The sequence below is a fragment of the Sitophilus oryzae genome, unplaced genomic scaffold (genome assembly GCF_002938485.1).
Source record: "Sitophilus oryzae breed Bouriz unplaced genomic scaffold, Soryzae_2.0 scaffold_1590_pilon_pilon, whole genome shotgun sequence".
Taxonomy (NCBI): domain Eukaryota; kingdom Metazoa; phylum Arthropoda; class Insecta; order Coleoptera; family Curculionidae; genus Sitophilus; species Sitophilus oryzae.
The window spans coordinates 943157-960833 of record NW_022146270.1 but is presented as its reverse complement, the minus strand read 5'-3'; the positions used below and the strand labels follow the sequence as shown (position 1 = coordinate 960833).

The 17677-nt window shown below is 31.4% G+C and overlaps 2 protein-coding genes across 4 annotated transcripts in view; both read right to left on the bottom strand.

The window, feature by feature from the left end:
• Positions 1 to 9614, bottom strand: part of LOC115879915 (failed axon connections) — a 78418-nt gene extending 68804 nt beyond the window's left edge. For both annotated transcript variants that reach the window (XM_030896965.1, XM_030896966.1), the window contains exon 1: positions 9185 to 9614. In XM_030896965.1, the coding sequence (XP_030752825.1) occupies positions 9185 to 9469 (285 nt within the window). In that variant the 5' untranslated portion in view covers positions 9470 to 9614. The remainder of the gene's footprint in view (positions 1 to 9184) is intronic.
• Positions 9615 to 11837: 2223 nt separating this feature from the next.
• The window catches only part of LOC115879940, a 20822-nt gene continuing 14982 nt past the window's right edge, over positions 11838 to 17677 (bottom strand). For both annotated transcript variants that reach the window (XM_030897008.1, XM_030897007.1), the window contains exons 8-9: positions 13530 to 13667; positions 11838 to 12423 (exon numbers count right to left, since the gene is read on the bottom strand). In XM_030897008.1, the coding sequence (XP_030752868.1) occupies positions 12333 to 12423; positions 13530 to 13667 (229 nt within the window). In that variant the 3' untranslated portion in view covers positions 11838 to 12332. The remainder of the gene's footprint in view (positions 12424 to 13529; positions 13668 to 17677) is intronic.

Here is a 17677-nt window from a genome sequence, read left to right as displayed (position 1 = left end):
TAATATTTTTCAATGTTTTGTAATCTCTATAATCGGTCTTCGTTGGATCCAATCCAATCTGAATTGTGTTCTTTTATTACCTGCGCTGGGTTCATGGGTGTGTGGACGGACAGACACAATTAACATAATTATATAGTAGAGCAGTAGACCTAAGAATATCCCATAAATATGAATTAACGTAATGGAATGAACCGCGCCACCATTTTTCAGTCTCATACATTTTTTTCGGCTCGATAGGTTGTCTGGATGACTGGTTATGGTTGTAATGTTTGAGAGATTGAAAAACTATTAAACTGAACTCCGTAAGAACTTACGCCAAAAGCATTTTGGAATTACATAAATAGAGGTTAAATGACATGATAAAATATCATACCTGCAGAAAAATGACAAATGCCACAGTATACCAAGTGGTGCACCGACGCGACGTTGGAAATAAGAAAATGCCAAATTTGAACAATTTTTTACCAGCCGTTTTTAACTAATTTAAAAAAAACTGCATCTATCTTTAAATTAAAACTGAACAGGTAACAATGCAAAAACCAGGCAAATGTCAACCTAAGTTAAGTTTTCAACCTATGCTTATGTCATTGTCAGTATAATTTTAAAATAAACTTTTATTTAATATTTAATACCCTCGTTAATACCTAATAACCACTTTATTCAAATTAAATATTATCAGCTACACAATTGAAGACAAAAATACTATATTATATATGTACTATGATAAAATGCTACTACTATCCGGGAAATACCGTATGATCGAAAAAAAAACGACGTTCAGTTGGCTGGGAAATGAAGATCGATGACATTTCCCATATAAATTTATACATATAAATTGACAGCGATTTTCATTTCATAGCCATCGCTAACGCCGTTATTTTTCGATCATAAGGTATCTTGGACTCTGTATCTGATGTTTTCGGTTAGTTTCCATGATAAACCAATTCTTGCTGTTTGAAACGATAAAATCTATAATAAACACCTGGTAAGCACAGAGCCAATCACGAGAGGACTGAAGACAATTGTAGTGATCGAAATCTGGAGGAATAATTTACTTGAATAAGAATATTAATATAAAGGTGCGTTCACACTGGTAGATGATTTGCGCGGCTCGGCGCAGTAGGTGTAAATGCACCTTAAGAAGTATTGAAAAAATATAAAAGACCATCAAGAACTTGAAAAAAACAAATATCATTCATTTAAGTAGTAAAATCATCAAAAAATGCAAGAAGGCGACGAGGACGTAGTAGGCTGTAATATTTTTTTATATCTAAATCTTTAAATAAAAAAGTGTGATAAAAAATCTTTATAATTTAATAATGGACGATTATCATTACAGAATAATCTGAGAATATGCCTGTCACGGAGGATTTCAAAATTGATCATAAAAACCAAAACCCAGCTAAGAGGTAAAAAAAACATCTGTCTCTCGGAAAGAGCCAAAAAAAGAGACAAAAAACCCACAACGTCTTCGTTTGTTTTTTCTTGACGAAGAGGAAATAAGCCCAAACGCAGCGTAAAAAGAAAATTCATCACTCAGCGCCATCTAAATTTTTTCTTCTTTCCTCCAGCGATGTTTTCACATTTTTCGAATATTTCCAGTTATAAATAGCCTGCCTATGTTTATGTGTTTTAAGTAGAGTTAACAGGGGTGTTTATGTTTTAAAAGAATATTTAATCCATGCTTTTTAACTGTCCAGACTTCAAGAGAAAATTAATTTATCTTGATAACGTATGCTTTATGTATACCTAAGTATATGTATTTGTTTTTTCTACATTTTCAACATGGCTATAATTTTGCATTTTTTTTATATTGGAATAAGTCAATTAATCCATTTTTTTGGGCATTTGGAATATTAAACGTTTTAGTGCCTGAAGAAGCGACAATGAAGTCGCGAAACGTCGCAAAAAACATAATCAATTGTTCCTTTTTGAGCCTTCCCAAATACACACGATTTTTTTCTACGCATTAGATATAAAATGGCAATATAGCCAGTTATAGTAGGTCCTCTTGGCCTCTTGGTAACTAAAAATTAAGATTCTTGCTTTATTCACAACGAAGTTAGAGGGACAAAAGTGCGGAGAGTTCCTTTGAGAAAATGTTTTTTCAACTATTTTAAATTAACTAAAAAAACAACTAATTTTAAAAACTGAGTAAAAACATATAAAAATATATATTTAACAAATAAATAATATTTAGTAATTTTATAGAACGCTTGCTTAAAGATATTTTCCTGTTATAATTATTAAATATTATGAAATCCTGAAAAAAATCATTTGTCGACACAAAAAATTCTCTAGAATCGGGTAAATGTTTGGTTTGTTGTGCAGTTTTGTTTTCAACAGAACAAACACAAATATTACACTTGTGTATAGTTGAAGAGCATCAACCTCGGAGAAGGTTATCTAGTTCGAGTGTTGCTAATATACTTTTGCCAATGAACTTGGAGCGGCAGCCGGCTTGCCCGGCTTTTTGTATTAAATGCCCCCAAGGCAGGATTTCAGAATTTCAGACTGCGTGATATACAGGAGAAACTAGTATACAGGGTGTCGAAAATTAGATTTTTTTAAACCTTCATTTGAATCGCTCTGCATTTTTAGAAAAATATATTTGAAATATGCGCTCTTATACTGGCACCATATTTTGTAAAAAAGAGTGATATGTCATCTTAAGAGACTACCTTTTCAAAAGCTTTTCAAAATGTCCATCCTGTATATGATATCGGTAAAATACTGTATAATGTCTGATCCGTTAAAAAACATGTATTTCACATACAGGGTGTCCCAGGCTGAGCGTACATTAGAAGTTTCCAGAGAATTACAATACCTAGATCGCAGATTTTTTGCACATCAATGTTTCACAACGAGATCTATCAATTTAAAATATTTTCTTATAGCATTTATAGATGTATAAAATGTGATTATATCAAGTCTGGAAATTACAAAATTTTCGTTCAACATTTCAAAATCAAAACTTGAAAATTAACGTCAAATATTATTAAGTATCACAGTTTCCGCAGAATGGCATTGTTAAAAGAAACCGAACACATCGAGATTAATTAAATCGAATTGTTTAAGTGATATTTTCAAAAGTCAATAATTCGGAAACGGTTGTTTTGAGGTACGTTGTGTGTACCTCAATTTTTGCTTAGAATTGAAGGAAGAACCGAAATATGCAATAATATACAGGGGGTTCCATTTTGATGTGTCACGACTTTACGACCCACCCTGTATACTTAAATTTATTACCCGCTAATAGATATTTAAAAACCCTATAACTTTTGTATATAACTTGTTGCGGTACCTGTTATATTTTACCTAATAATCGACCGTTCCCTTACAATATCAACAATTCTGTATATTAGCTATTTATTACTTTAAATCAGGGTTGGAAAAAATCAAGATTTTTTAAAAAAATCAAAAAAATCGGATTTTTTTTTATTTAAATCGGATTTTTTTTATTTAAATCAGATTTTTTTGATTTTAATTCAAAACAATATTTAAATCGGATTTCCAAATGACTAGGACTTATTTCAAATTAAAGTCCTATCCTAAATGGCTAAATCTTTATAACTCTGAGCGATACCGATAACATTAACAATTCTATGGCGCGTGTCATTTTTCCACATCGGTCACCAATATATTCCGCAAAAAAAGTCGCTCGCTTCCGATCAAGAGGATTTTTTTCAAACGTCTCAAAAGTATTAATTTTTGTCATTTTAACGGCTACGCATAAAAGTAAAGCACTGTTACGCCTAAGCACAAAAGTACAAAAATATATTATTAAACTGATATTAAGTGTCAAATTCAACGAGTGTACAAATTGTTTCTCGATTACTGTTTGTATTATTTGCAATGTTTGAAATTGATTAAAAAATTATTTGTAATGTTTTAAAAAAATAGTGTTTTATTCGTAGTAAAAATGTACTTTTTGTGCCTCCTTGTAACGTCGGAATAGGTTTACGATGGTCATTCAAATGTACAGCAATACACTATTGTTCGGAAATAGTCTTAAGTCGACAACGAAATTAGTATTATCTATATCTAATGTCAAAGTGTAAAGTACTTACTGCAAATAAAAAGGTCGGTAAGTATTTATATAAAATAGACAGTTAAAGCAAGGCACAATACGTAGAAACGCAGAAACTGCGTTGTCGTGTAAACAAGAGTTAAAGCAAGTATTTTGACATACGTAACGCAAATGGTACATTTGTAATCCTAAATTATTTTGTGAAACAATTTATTTAATTTTAAAAGTGAAAATGGATATCTATTATTCTATTAAATTTATAAAAGTAATATCGAAAAACGAAGAAAATTATAAATGGAAATTATTTTATTACAGAAAGTAGTCCTTACAACTTAAAATGCTCTTAGTAATAAAAAATATAGGAAAACAGACAGAGTTTTATGATTATTTATTAGATTCCATCTTTTAGAATCCTCGTGTGGATTTTGGCTAAGAACTAGCATTTAATTAAATAGATTCCAAAATGAGTTTATTATGATGCTTAATATTTTCATACTAATTTATTGTAATAAAATAGGCCCAGTTCTGTTACACTGGCCCCAAAATTTATGAAATATAACTTATTACTAGCCAGTTGTGGAAACGAGTTGTTTGTGAATTTGTACGTTCGGCATCATTCGGGTGAAAATCGAAACTCCTTCGGCTCGATACGTTTGCGTTTTGTACGTACGTAAAGGCACGTAAACATACGTATCACGTATCCGTAAACGCAAGTGAATTTCTCACTGCGCAAGCGTACATGTCAAACGATACGTTTACGTCTACGTCTTTGGCCGTGCTTTAACTGTCTAATAACATATTTTCTGACAACGATTATAGATTTTCGGGAATGAAGATATAGTCTCTATATCAGAAGAACCTAGTTCTGCACTAGTCTGCGAATGATATGTATTCGAACAGCGAATTTTTGCCACTTATACATAAATTTAAAAATAAATCCCTGCGTTTAGCGGTCTTATGGATTCACACGAAATTACTTCAAAAATCGGTTCAACATTTAAATTGATGAATAGATATTTTTATATAGTTTTATAAAATTTACAATTATTTTTCGATTTATGATCTGTTATCGAAATATTTTTTATAGTTTTCTAGGACAGATTTTTATAATTTTTACAGTTATTTTTTGATTTATTATAAAGTTTCAATAAAATTATTTTTTTGATTTAAATCACATGATTAAAATTTAAAAAATCACTTGATTTAAATCATTTGATTTAAATCATGCCAACCCTGCTTTAAATGGTCTAAAGATTTAAGAAAATGCTTTATAAAGATTCAAACTAACATATCTTGTAAACAATGTTTACAAAAAGCATAAAAGAAGAACACGAATATTATGCTCGTTTACAGAAGTATCTCCATGGACTATTTCCTCTGTAATAGCTTTTAACGATGATACGGTGATGGCTAACAGATGGCTCTGCGGAAAGACCAATTAAACATAAATTCTATCACGTCGCGTCACGGGCGTAGTCATCGCGGCGCGATGGGTGGGTCTCCACCCCTCCACCGCACCCCCTGCGATTCACTCCACAGAATGATCCTGTCCTCGGGGGATGGATTTAATTTATTCAGCTCAGAGTCTTTTGTGAACTATCGAAATGTCTCTCTAGTCTGGCTAGTCTCTATTTAGGTTGTATATGTATAGGGACAATGAAAGATATATATTTTTTTATTATTAACATACAGTGTTTAGAAAAAGTCTGTAAAGCGTCGAATTTTTTTTTATTATTACATAGACGTTTTTGAGGATTTTTTGACGCCCCTTTACCACTGGTGAGATGCCGTGATATTTAATCCCCCCTAATCTTTCGTGAGTTCTTACAAATCTTTTCAATATTCTTCTTTCAAGATTCTTTAAATAAATCCTTTAGATTGATTTAAAAAAACACAATTTTCTTTATTATTTTTATTAAGGCTAGTAAAGGCTACTACTTGAGATTGTTCAGATCAGAAGTTTAATTCCCAGTGATAACATTAAATAATATTTAAATGGGAACTACGAAAAATAATAGGAAATAACCAATGTAACTCGAAAAAGTAGAAAATAATCAATGTATTTAACTATTCTAAATAGTATATTTTCCACTAAAACAAAGAAGAAATCAATAATTAATTACTAAATACTACATAAAGAAAATTTCGATAATTTAATTGAAACATAAAGTCAGAAATGATATTTAAAGTAAAATAACGGGTTTATCAAAAATTCATAACTTTAAATAAACATTTGCATGCTCACTATTCTATAAATAGATTCCATTAAATAATAATAAATATTTACGAAATTTTTGACGACGAAAATACTTTTAAATTTAAATAAAACCAGTTTCTTAGCTTTAAAGCTATTAATTATAAGCAATTAGTCTAGAATTTTAATTGCTATGAGACACTAGGAGCTTTAGACATTTGTTTACATTAAGAACAATAAAAAAATAATTAGTTGCAATTAGACTGTTCTGAAATAATGTTTAAAAAAGAACTAGCCTGTAAAACTTCGTAAAAACAGTTATATTTTGTTTTTTGACATTAATTTCAGTATCATACGATCGAAAAAAAAACAGCGTCATAGATGGCTGAGGAATGACAATCGATGATAATTTTGGCGAGGTCTAGGTATATTGTGTAAAATTGATTTTTCAATGGAGTAGTTTAAAATTCGACAAAAATATTTTTTTTGAAATAGATTTGTGTAGCTGGAAACAGTGGAAACGTTCTATCTTTTTTTTAATTTTTCTATAATTAGTGTTAATTTTCGACAAGTTTCATGTCAATCTTTGATAAATGACGTCTAGAGATTGACCGCGCTAAAATCATCATCGATTGTCATTCCCCAGCCGTCTTTGATGTCGTTTTTTTTTCGATCATTCGGTACAAACCTATTATTGTGGGATAATAATCCATGAATTGATAAAAATCTTCTATGAATAGTATTTCAATTGGAATCAATAAAATTATACTGGTAGTTAATGAAAGTACTTAACATAAAAACACAATAAACATGTAATTTTGATAGGTATTCATGTTTATAATCATGTAATTACAAGCCCACATCATGTAAAACATCAATAAGACAGAATTTAATAATCTCCATGAATAGGTTTTCAAAAAAATATATTTTCAGTTGACTTACATCTTTAAAAAGTTCCAAAAATATTGAAATTAAAACTTCAAACAAATAGAACGCATGTAAATTTGAAAACTTGATACAAATATTTACAGAATTTCATGCAATATACAATGTATATGTATAGTGTTATGCGTTTGAAAAATAAACAGAAAAACTGTTTTGTTTTGAACCAACTGGAACAAGACTAATTTAAAAACACAAACACGCTATGAAATTATTGCATTTAAAAATTACGAATTCTGAAATTCGTGCATAAACAAGGCTATCTATAGCATCATAGATGTAAACAAAATTGTTAATAAGAAGATTAGAAGTCCTGATAATCATACAGAAGAGATACTTTCTTATGTGGTGAATATTTGTCATGATTATCATGGAAAATAGAAAATGTATAAAAAAACAGAGCTTTATTTTACAAAAACATAATCATGCGGCATGTTAAAAATGTTAATTTACATCGGTAGATCACTCAAAGTTAAGCAAACTTCGCATTTCGTAAATCCTGTTTTGATTACCTTATCAAGAATTTTTTGGTCGAAATTTGAAAAACCAACTTCATTTTGTTGAATATTTTAATGGTTATGTTGTCACATATCTTCTATATCAACATTGTTCGAAAGTACCCACAGGCCATAGGTACCTATTATTATCTAGCTGATCAATATTTTCATTTTCGGTGCTCTCGTGGATGTGATTATTATAAATTGTTTGGCTTTTTATTTTGTTATGATTACTTGCGCTTTATAAATAAAAGTCTGACCAACAATCCATTACAGTGACAGTTGTGCCTGTCATTTTTATTCACAAGTAAATTGTATTTTCTGTCATTTTTTGTCTCTCCCTTGACTTTTTGGGCAGATGCAACGGATACATTAGTTTGGATATGTACAAATCTTAGTAGGTACAAAGCCAAAAGAGTTGGTATACTTAACACTTTTTCAACTGCCTTTAATTTCCCTTTTAAAGTAAAGTCTCTGTTCTTCCCACCAGTCAGGGAAGAACATTGTCAGACGTAATCCAAACAATGACAGAAAATATAATTTACCTGTGAATTAAAATGGCAGGCAACAACTCAGGTAGATAGGTATTCTCTCTTTAGACAAACTTTACATAGGTAGGTACCTAACTAAATACTAAATCGATTCATTTATTTTTCGACGAAGACGAAGTCCGGGTTTTAGACCTCACTTGTCTGGAATTTTCAAAGAGTTGTATGGAAACCCTAACTATGTCTAAATTTACAGTCAAAAACAATAATTGAGGAAATCAAAATCTATTAAAAATTACATAAACCCTTTATAGTAGGCCACTGGTAGGCACCTATTGTTTTACTACAAATCAATAATAATTATTGTTAACGAAAATTAATACCATAATATGATTGAAAAAAACGGCACCCAGTTGGCTAGGAAATGACTATCAATGACATTTCCCATATAATTTTACATATAAAATGACAGCGATCTTAATTTCATAGCCATCGCGGACGACGGTTTTTTTTTCGATCATATTAATATTTATAAACAAATTGAATAGAGCGAATTATCTAATTATATAAAAAACTGATTATTTACTGTAAAAGAGTAATATCACAGTAATATTGACCAAAATATATACCTAAAATGCTTAGAATTTATTTATATAACAACTGTCAATAACAACTGTAGAAAATCCTATTTTTATCGAATAGAAAAATTGAACAAGAAAAGAAGAGTATTTAAAAACTGTGTTTATTTTCAAAATATCAAAGCTGGATATTTATTATCGTCAAATAGACGTTAAATATTCTGAAAAATATTCAACTGTCAAAAACTGATACAATATCCCCGATAAGCCAAACATGGCGGCTCAATTTGCGTCCCATGGCAAACAACAAATAAAGCGATACTTTCAGGGCTAAAAACTAACTTTCTCTCACTTCCATGACTTAATATGTACCTTATTTCATCGTTTGAATATATTCCGCGTTATAAAAACTCTAAATATTATCTAAAAAAGCCCGGAAATATCGAAATTCTTACCTCATATTTGATGCCGGCTAGCCTCAACCAGGATTCGACTTTCAAACAATAGGGGCTCATCGAGGGTAGGAGTGGCGTACGCGAAAACTGGTACAGATACACGATATCCTTTTCGAAATTGGATTTGTGCACGACGACTTTAGGGGGCGCGGGTTCTTTTTCTTTGGAGGCATCGCCCGCTCCAGCTTCTTCTTTCTTCGCCTCCTCCACCTTAGGAACCTCTTTTTCCTCCTTTATTTCTTTGGTTTCGGTAGCGGGTACGTTATTTTCGACTTCCGCGGCCATTTTCGTCGGCCTCGTTACGATTATAAAACCTCCTGAATAAGTAATAGACAACTTGAAAGAAACACAAGTATCGCGGGTTGCACAAAACACTACGGAGATGCTACTCGTACCACGCTGCGGCGATGTGAGAGAGTCGTCGAGGTTGGCGTTGAAAAAGAACGCTCGCTGACAGAACAACGCGGCGTTGCCGGTTGTGGGAGGGGGTGAAAACGATTTAGGGAAATTCCTGGATAAGATTTCTGAAATGTGGTTCTTAAGGTGCGTTTACACGAATGAAGTAAACTAATAACTGCTCAAGTCACTTGAGTTCATTTCGTATGAATGTAATATGGCCGTATAAACTGAATGAAATTACTAATGAGTGTCTAGCTAGGGCGTGATACACTTTCTATCAATTCTATTGCCAAAATTTTGGCAGTTTGAAGTACGGCTTTACGCACTGTCGCCATTTTGAATCAACTAGCAGAAGCTTTTTAATATGAAATATGTAAACTCGGAATATGCTTTCAAGTCAGTTGAACTCATGTTGGATACATTCAATTACATGGATACATTCAATTAACTAGTTTTAACGCCTTTAAATACTATAGTTAACAATTCGTCACATGTGTGTCACGGAGACTACGAGTATAAGGAGATGATTATAATTTTCTTCGAGAGATCTTTGGTTAAAAAAAGTAGTAACGTTTAAAAAACTGTAAGGTTCTGTCTACACTAATAACCAAAATATCAAACCCTCATTGGCATATTGGCAACCAAAATAAACCCTGTATACAAATTTATGATTGACATTCTCAAATACCCATCTTAAGCGGCGTTTACACAATACAAGTTTTGCTCGTTTGCGAGTACTTGCAACTGAACATTTTAAAATTGTATGTTTACACTAGTCAAGTTATTGTGCAAGAACTATGGATACCACAGAGATTTTTAAATGTGGTGTAAATATTTTATGTCATACGTTAAGTGATGAATTGCGTACTTTGTTAAAAAAAAATCAAAAAACAAGAGTATGGGTAAAACCATGGATAAATCTGAAGAAAAACTGTTTATCCCAAAACTGTTTCAGAAGCAGCATCTCATAATTTTATTTCTATAGTGTACACTAAGGTGTACTCTTCTATCGATCTACAAACATTTGCGCTTTTCGTAAATTGTTAAAAACCTCATAATTTGGTCGTGAGACAACCTGCTTGGGGCCATTTTTTCGTGCAACTGCTACTGCAAGAACTTGACAACGTGATTACATGTAAAATTTTCGCTCTGCAAGTACTAACGTGCAAGAAAAGTAGACCGTCAATCAACTTTACTTGCAAAGTAATTTTTCTTGTACAATCAGTTGAGCAATTACTTGAAACACAGTTTACATTAAGCAAATACTTGCAATCAAGTTCTTGCGTAAGCAAAACTTGCATCATGTAAACGTAGCTTTAGACCAGATAATATCAAATAATCTAAAATCCTGATCATACTTATTTATAAAAACGCGTGACAACGCCGCTTATAACTTTTTCAGTTCTTCAGCGGCCGCTCTATGTTGCTCGCTCCCCACCCCGACGCTCGCTGTGCACATGCAAGAGCCCCACCCTTCCTTTAGCAACGTTGCCGATGTTCGTATTTTTTCTTCGACCCTCTTAAAAATTATGGAAAACCATCAAAATATCGAAAATTTCGGCGTTTTTCAAATAGTAATGTAACATTGTTACAAATAATGAGGATTAATATAAAAGATAGAGTTATTTGATCCCTAAAATTCTAGTTAAATATGTAAAAATTGATTATAATATTTATAATTTGTTGTTGTGTTTCTGTAAGTTGGGGAATGATTATCAGCGGGTGGTTGATTCAATAAGTGTCGCCTTCTGGCGGGCGTTGACCTAAACATTCACGGACGAATTCAACATGGGAAGAGGGGGAAGAGAGTCTGATACAGGGATGTTAAAAAGTATCGATATTTTGAGTATCATCTGGCTATATGTATAGGAAAGTATAATAAAATATATATGATCTGAGATAAGAAATCCCCATGTAAATTTTAAGGATATCGTTTATTGGCTTCCCTATTGATTCTAGAAGAAACTTTTAATCGGCGATTGGTAGTCCATTTTGAAGAAATTTTTATAGATTTCTTGTAAACATATGAAAACTTTAGTTTTAGAAAATTTTAGAAAACCAGGTCGTTGATATTTTCGAAAAAAGATTATTTGAAAATATCGATATCTGTATTTTTAAACGTATCGATATTTTGTCTAATCGACACAATTCCACCATCCGTAGCATGATTCTCCAGGATTTTTATCCAGTCATCCTATTTTTAGACTTTAATTTCTTAATAGGCCTTTATTCTTAAAGTAATAAAACTAAATTATCCGCAAAGATATATTTATTATCAACTGCAATACATATTTCTTATATATTATAACGTTAAACGTAACGTCTTTATAGGAACAAAACGAGACAAATTATAAATAATAAGCTAAAATTATTAAAGAAAATTAACAATCAAAAAGTGAAATAAATTAAGATTCCTAAAAGATAATTTAATTATTATTTATTACTATAATAACGCATTATTACCAAGCAAAATATATACCGTGTGATTAAAAAGTTTTTCAATAAGCTTCAGTGGTTAAACTAACAAGACACGAGTTATGTATGACTGATCTAAAAAAAATATTTAAAAATGTTAGTTATATTAATTTAGTAAAACTTATATAAAAATCACACGGTATATTACCATATATTTTAATGGCATAACTTCAAAAATAATTTTGAATAAACTATAACTTATGAAGGAAAGAATTCAAAACAAATGCAATAAACCAAAAAAATAATTAAACAAATTCTGAAAGAAATCAAAATTTTACTGAAAAAATTGCGAATCATTAAATGAAAAATGCTGAAGTCGAAACACTTGAGTTAAGGCTTCGTTTAGACGATCATAGTCGATATCTCTAAAAAAATGTTAGAAATAATATACATTATACCAATTATACCTATTAATTTGTTAGATCGTTATACAGGGTGCCTCTTATACGACGCGGAAGCTCCAAGGAGAACGGTTAGTTTATATCGAAATGTAACTATGGGTGTATATTACGAAATGCAACTATGGGAGTTACTTGAAAGCATTTTTTAAAAATATATAGAGAGACAGATACAGGGTGTCTCTAAAAAAGTTACGCATCAAATTTGTTTTTTTTTTGGAACACCCTATATATTAATTGACTTTTGGATTCTAGGAAAAAAAAATGAAGGGGAGTTTCATTAAAGAAGCATATGCCTAAAATGAAGAATAAACTTTAAATTTCAAATTTCAATAACAGCTACCTAAATTGTAATTTACCCTGTATAGCCTAATATTTAGTTAAAATAACCATTGTATATAAAACCAAATTAAAATTTGACCCGAAAAGTTACACAAGGTGAGAAAATTAATATTGAACATTGGTCACTTTAAAAAGCTACTTACTCCTTTGTTGTAAATGGAACACCCAGTAAGTATATTATTCGGATACTCAATGGATATTTCATATATCTTCAAAATACTATTAAGGATCCCTTAGACAAAGATTTCTCCAGATATTTTCATTTTTATGATTTTGCGTTAGCAGATCTTATATACTTCTCTAATGAAACTCGACCTTATTTTTCTCCTAGAATTCGAAATCAATTAATACCGGGTGCGTCTCAAAAGTGGCTCACCCCTATAACTTTTTTATTTTTACAGTTAAAAAAACGAGACTTGGTATGTTAGTATATGACATAAATTAGGATTGATTGACGTATTCAATTGTTTTCGGTCACTTCCTGTTTCACCGGAAATGACTACAACTTTTGATTTTTAAATGACACTCTCGGTACTTTTTTATTTTATTCGATAGAAAATGACACTCTGAATAGAATGACATATCATATTTCAAATTTCATTTTGATACAAACTGTCTTTGTCCTTCGCTTCGTATGAGAGGCACCATCCTGTATTCTGTTTGACAGAAAAACAACTGTCACTGTCACTGTTGTATTATATTCGCTGGACAAACTATATATTTATACGTACAGAATTGACTTGGCATTGTGTCTGTAAACTTGTAATGCGTCCAATCTGTTCATAACAAAATCTCTTTCTTCCACTGAGCCTAATTGTAGCAAAAATACAGGGAGTGCCTTGTTTAAGTAAATCCCGAATAGGATTATTCTAAACAGAGAGAATCATTAAGGTAAGTTTATACCGGGTGTTGCATCGTCGAACGGGACATAGGAAATCCCATGTAAATTTTAATGGGGTCAATTATTGACTTCCCTAATTATTTTAGAGAGTAATTCTATTTAGGTTTATTGAAGAGCACTAAAACCCACATTCAAAAGAATAACTTTAGATATTTTTGATTAGCCCGTTTATTCTTATGGCCCTGTATTTACTTATGAGCACCAGTCAAGGTAAAAGATAACTGTCAAATGAAGTTGTCATTTCAGAAATTTATCTATTTAGTGCTTTTTTTATTATTATTAAAAACTCATACGTACATCGAAAATATTAGCCATGAATTACACTACCGAAGAAAAAGTATTGATGATTAAATGGTATTATCAAGGAAATAGTTATCAAAAGGTGTCGGACATGTTTGCTGCTCTGTATCCGAATAGACAAGGAATAGACCGATACCTGGAAAATCTACAATCGCAAGGAATATCCAGAGATTTGAGACCAAAGGTACCCTAATAAATAACTGCAGATGTGAAGCAAGGCAGGAACAAAGAGAAGATGCAAGAAATGATACCGACTTTTATTGTGCGTGGAAGTTTTATTGTGCGTGGAAGAGAACGATGGAAAGATCAGCACAAGGACTTGAGGATGAAACAGCAATAGATCACACTACAGCGTTTCGAATTTCGAAACGACATAAATACTATTCCTTCAAATATGAAAAGCACCAAGAGCTACGAGATGGAGACGAAATACGGCGGCAGGCGCTTTGTTTTGATATGATGGAAAGAGCAAACACGGATAGGGAATTTTTAAAAAACATATGTTTCACTGACGAATGCACGTTTACCTTAAATAATGAACCCAATGTTCAAAATTACCGATATTGGAACAAAGAAAACCAACACACCTTTGTCGAAACAAGGACGCAATATCCACAGAAAGTAAATGTTTGGGCAGGGATATTCGGACAGAATATTATCGGGTCATTATTTCTTACGTGAAATTTAAATGCAGAATATTATTTGAAACTACTCGAAAATCATATTTTACCTGCTTTACATGATGCCACTAGGGAAAATCAGGAAGTTTGGTACCAAATGTAGGGCTGCCCGGCACACAGTACCCTGGCTGTTCGGGAATATTTAGACAATAGTCTTAACGGAAACGTTATTGGCCTAAATCATACAGTAAATTGGCCAGCAAGGTCTCCTGATATTTCGCCAAATGATTTCTTTCTCTGGGGCCATTTAAAAAACAGGACATGCAAGTATCAAAAATACCCAAATCTAGACGAGTTAAAAAATACTATTTCTGCCGAATGCAATAGAATTTCAGTTTACCAACTAGCGAATGTAAGAAGAGAATTTTATGATCGCCTGGGTTATTATCTAGCAGTCGATGGAGGAATATTTGAACATCTTAAATCCTAAAGTTATAACAATTTAATAGTACCTAAATTAATAAGTTATTGAATATTGTAATAATACTATAATTAACCTTGTAATTGATTACTTTATTTTACTTTAATTCATATCAATTTGTATTTATAAACACATCTTTAAGATTTCCGATGTAGGAATGAGTTTTCAATAATAATAAAGCACTAAATAGGTAAATTTCTGAAATGACAACTTTATTTGACAGTTATCTTTTACCTTGACTGGTGCTCATAAGTAAATACAGGGCCATAAGAAAGGAGAAATATTTAAAAAGAAATCGGCGATAACTCGTAAACGGGCTAATCAGAAATATCTAAAGTTATTCTTTTGAATGTGGGTTTTAGTGCTCTTCAATAAACCTAAATAGAATTATTCTCCTAAATAATTAGGGAAGTCAATAATTGACCCCATTAAAATTTACATGGGATTTCCTATGTCCCACTCGACGATGCAACACCCGGTATGTATCCGTCATCCGTCGTTCCGTCAGTCCAATCATACAGTGTCACAGATAAAGTCCATATCATATGGAACTTTTTTATTTAATGATTTTGGGTGAAACTTTACTTCGGTGATAGTGACAGTTTCTGCTTTAATTTAGATGAAAAATCACTGAAAATTTAGCCTATTGCCCTCGGGCAAAGCCTCGGGTATCTGTCAAATTTGAGATTTAACGTAACAAATGGCTAAGAAATTGGTTTCCTGGTCGAATTCTAAAAACTTTATTTGAAAAAACGTGTTTCTTTTAACCAATACCTTTTTCTTAACCAATCGTGGTAGAAGCCAAAACAACTGATGTTAGTCCGTTTATTAGTCAAATATTTATCTAGTGATTACATATTCAGTTAGATTTACTGAATCTGCTAACAGTTTTTGAAGAAAAATGAAATTTGGTTGTAAAAATTAGACAAAGTGATGCAAAGTATGAATAACTTCAACATTTATCGAGATGGCATCATCAAATTCATGTTTCTACATGCTGGGAACTTATTTGCACGATACTATAAGTGTCAAAATGTATTTTTCATAGCCTACTTATAGAACTGTTTGGTTAGACATTGCCCCTATAATATGGTCTCTGATTAAATTAAAATGAAAGTATAACGAAAAATGGTTTAACTTACCACTATAGTGGGCCTAATTTTTAAACTTAAGTTGGGTAACTAAAGTGAAAAAAAAATGATTGAAAATCAATTAAAACAAATTTTGTTTTAAGTGTTTTGAAGAGTAATAAACTGTTCGTCCATACCTGTATAAAAATTACTGAGTGAAAAAATGTATGTACATTTCCATGATTTTTTATGTAAAAAATGTCTCTTGTGGTAAAAATCGCTACGAGCAACCGTTCGCAAGATATTTAGAATGGAAATACATCTCATTATTGACAAAAAAATAAATACGAGTAGATAGTTATTTGACTGAAATAATAAACTTGAAAAGTTTTTATTTTTTAAAAATAATCGTAAATTTTTCTTCGAAAAAATGACAGTTTCTGTTGAACTTTTGACACAAAAACAATTGTTTAATTTATGTCAATGACGACAGGTATTGTTAATTTCGATTCAAAATATTCCGAGAACCATATTACTCGTAGCGATTTTTACCAAGGGACCTTTTTTACGTAAAAAACCTCTTAATGTATATTCTTTTACTCAGTAGTTTTATACGAGGTACGATCGAAAAGATCTCTCAAACCAGTTAAAAAATTTGTAGATGCGCCCTCTACAAGTAGGAGTCATATTGACATCAAAATCAAATTTCTCATGGAAAAAAAATTCCTAGATACCAATTTTCATCCAAATACCTACGTTACTTCAGAAATTATTTGGAAAAAATCCAAATAAAAGTGAAACTTCTACAACATGTATCTCCGAAACTAAGCATTTTAGTACATACATTTATATGAACTTTTTTTACCTATTTTATCTGCAGAATATGCTTCTAAAATTTCCGGAATACAGTTCGAACCACCACCCTGTATATAAGTACTAGATAAATATTTGAATGACAAACAGGAAACAGGCTCCTATTAGTTATTTTTTTTCTGAGAGAATCTGCTGCTATTGGTTAAAAATTACGAAAAAAATTGTCACGCCTAGATGGCTGAAAATTGGTATATTTATATAAAATTAAAAAAGAAACAACTTTTTCAAATAAAGTTTCTCGAAATTCGGCTAGAAAACCTATTATTTATATAATTATTACTTTAAATGTCAAATTTGACAGTTACCCGAGAGCAACATGCTACATTTTCTTAATTCATTTTTTAATTTATATCAAAGCGGAAACTACAGCTGGAATCGAATTTCACCTAAGTCAATAAATAGGTAAAAAAGTAGTTCCATATGATGCGGACTTCATAAAAAACTGCATAAAATCAACTATGGAGGACGCATGACGAAATTACGAATGCATGTAAACCCGCACTAACATATTAGATTAATAGACATGCGCATGTGAGTGTCATATACCGGGTGTTTCAAATTCGACGCTCCTCAGCATTAGGATCTGGAAAATGGTAGTAAATAGAGGGTGGCTCAAGTCTCAAGTTAGGCCAAA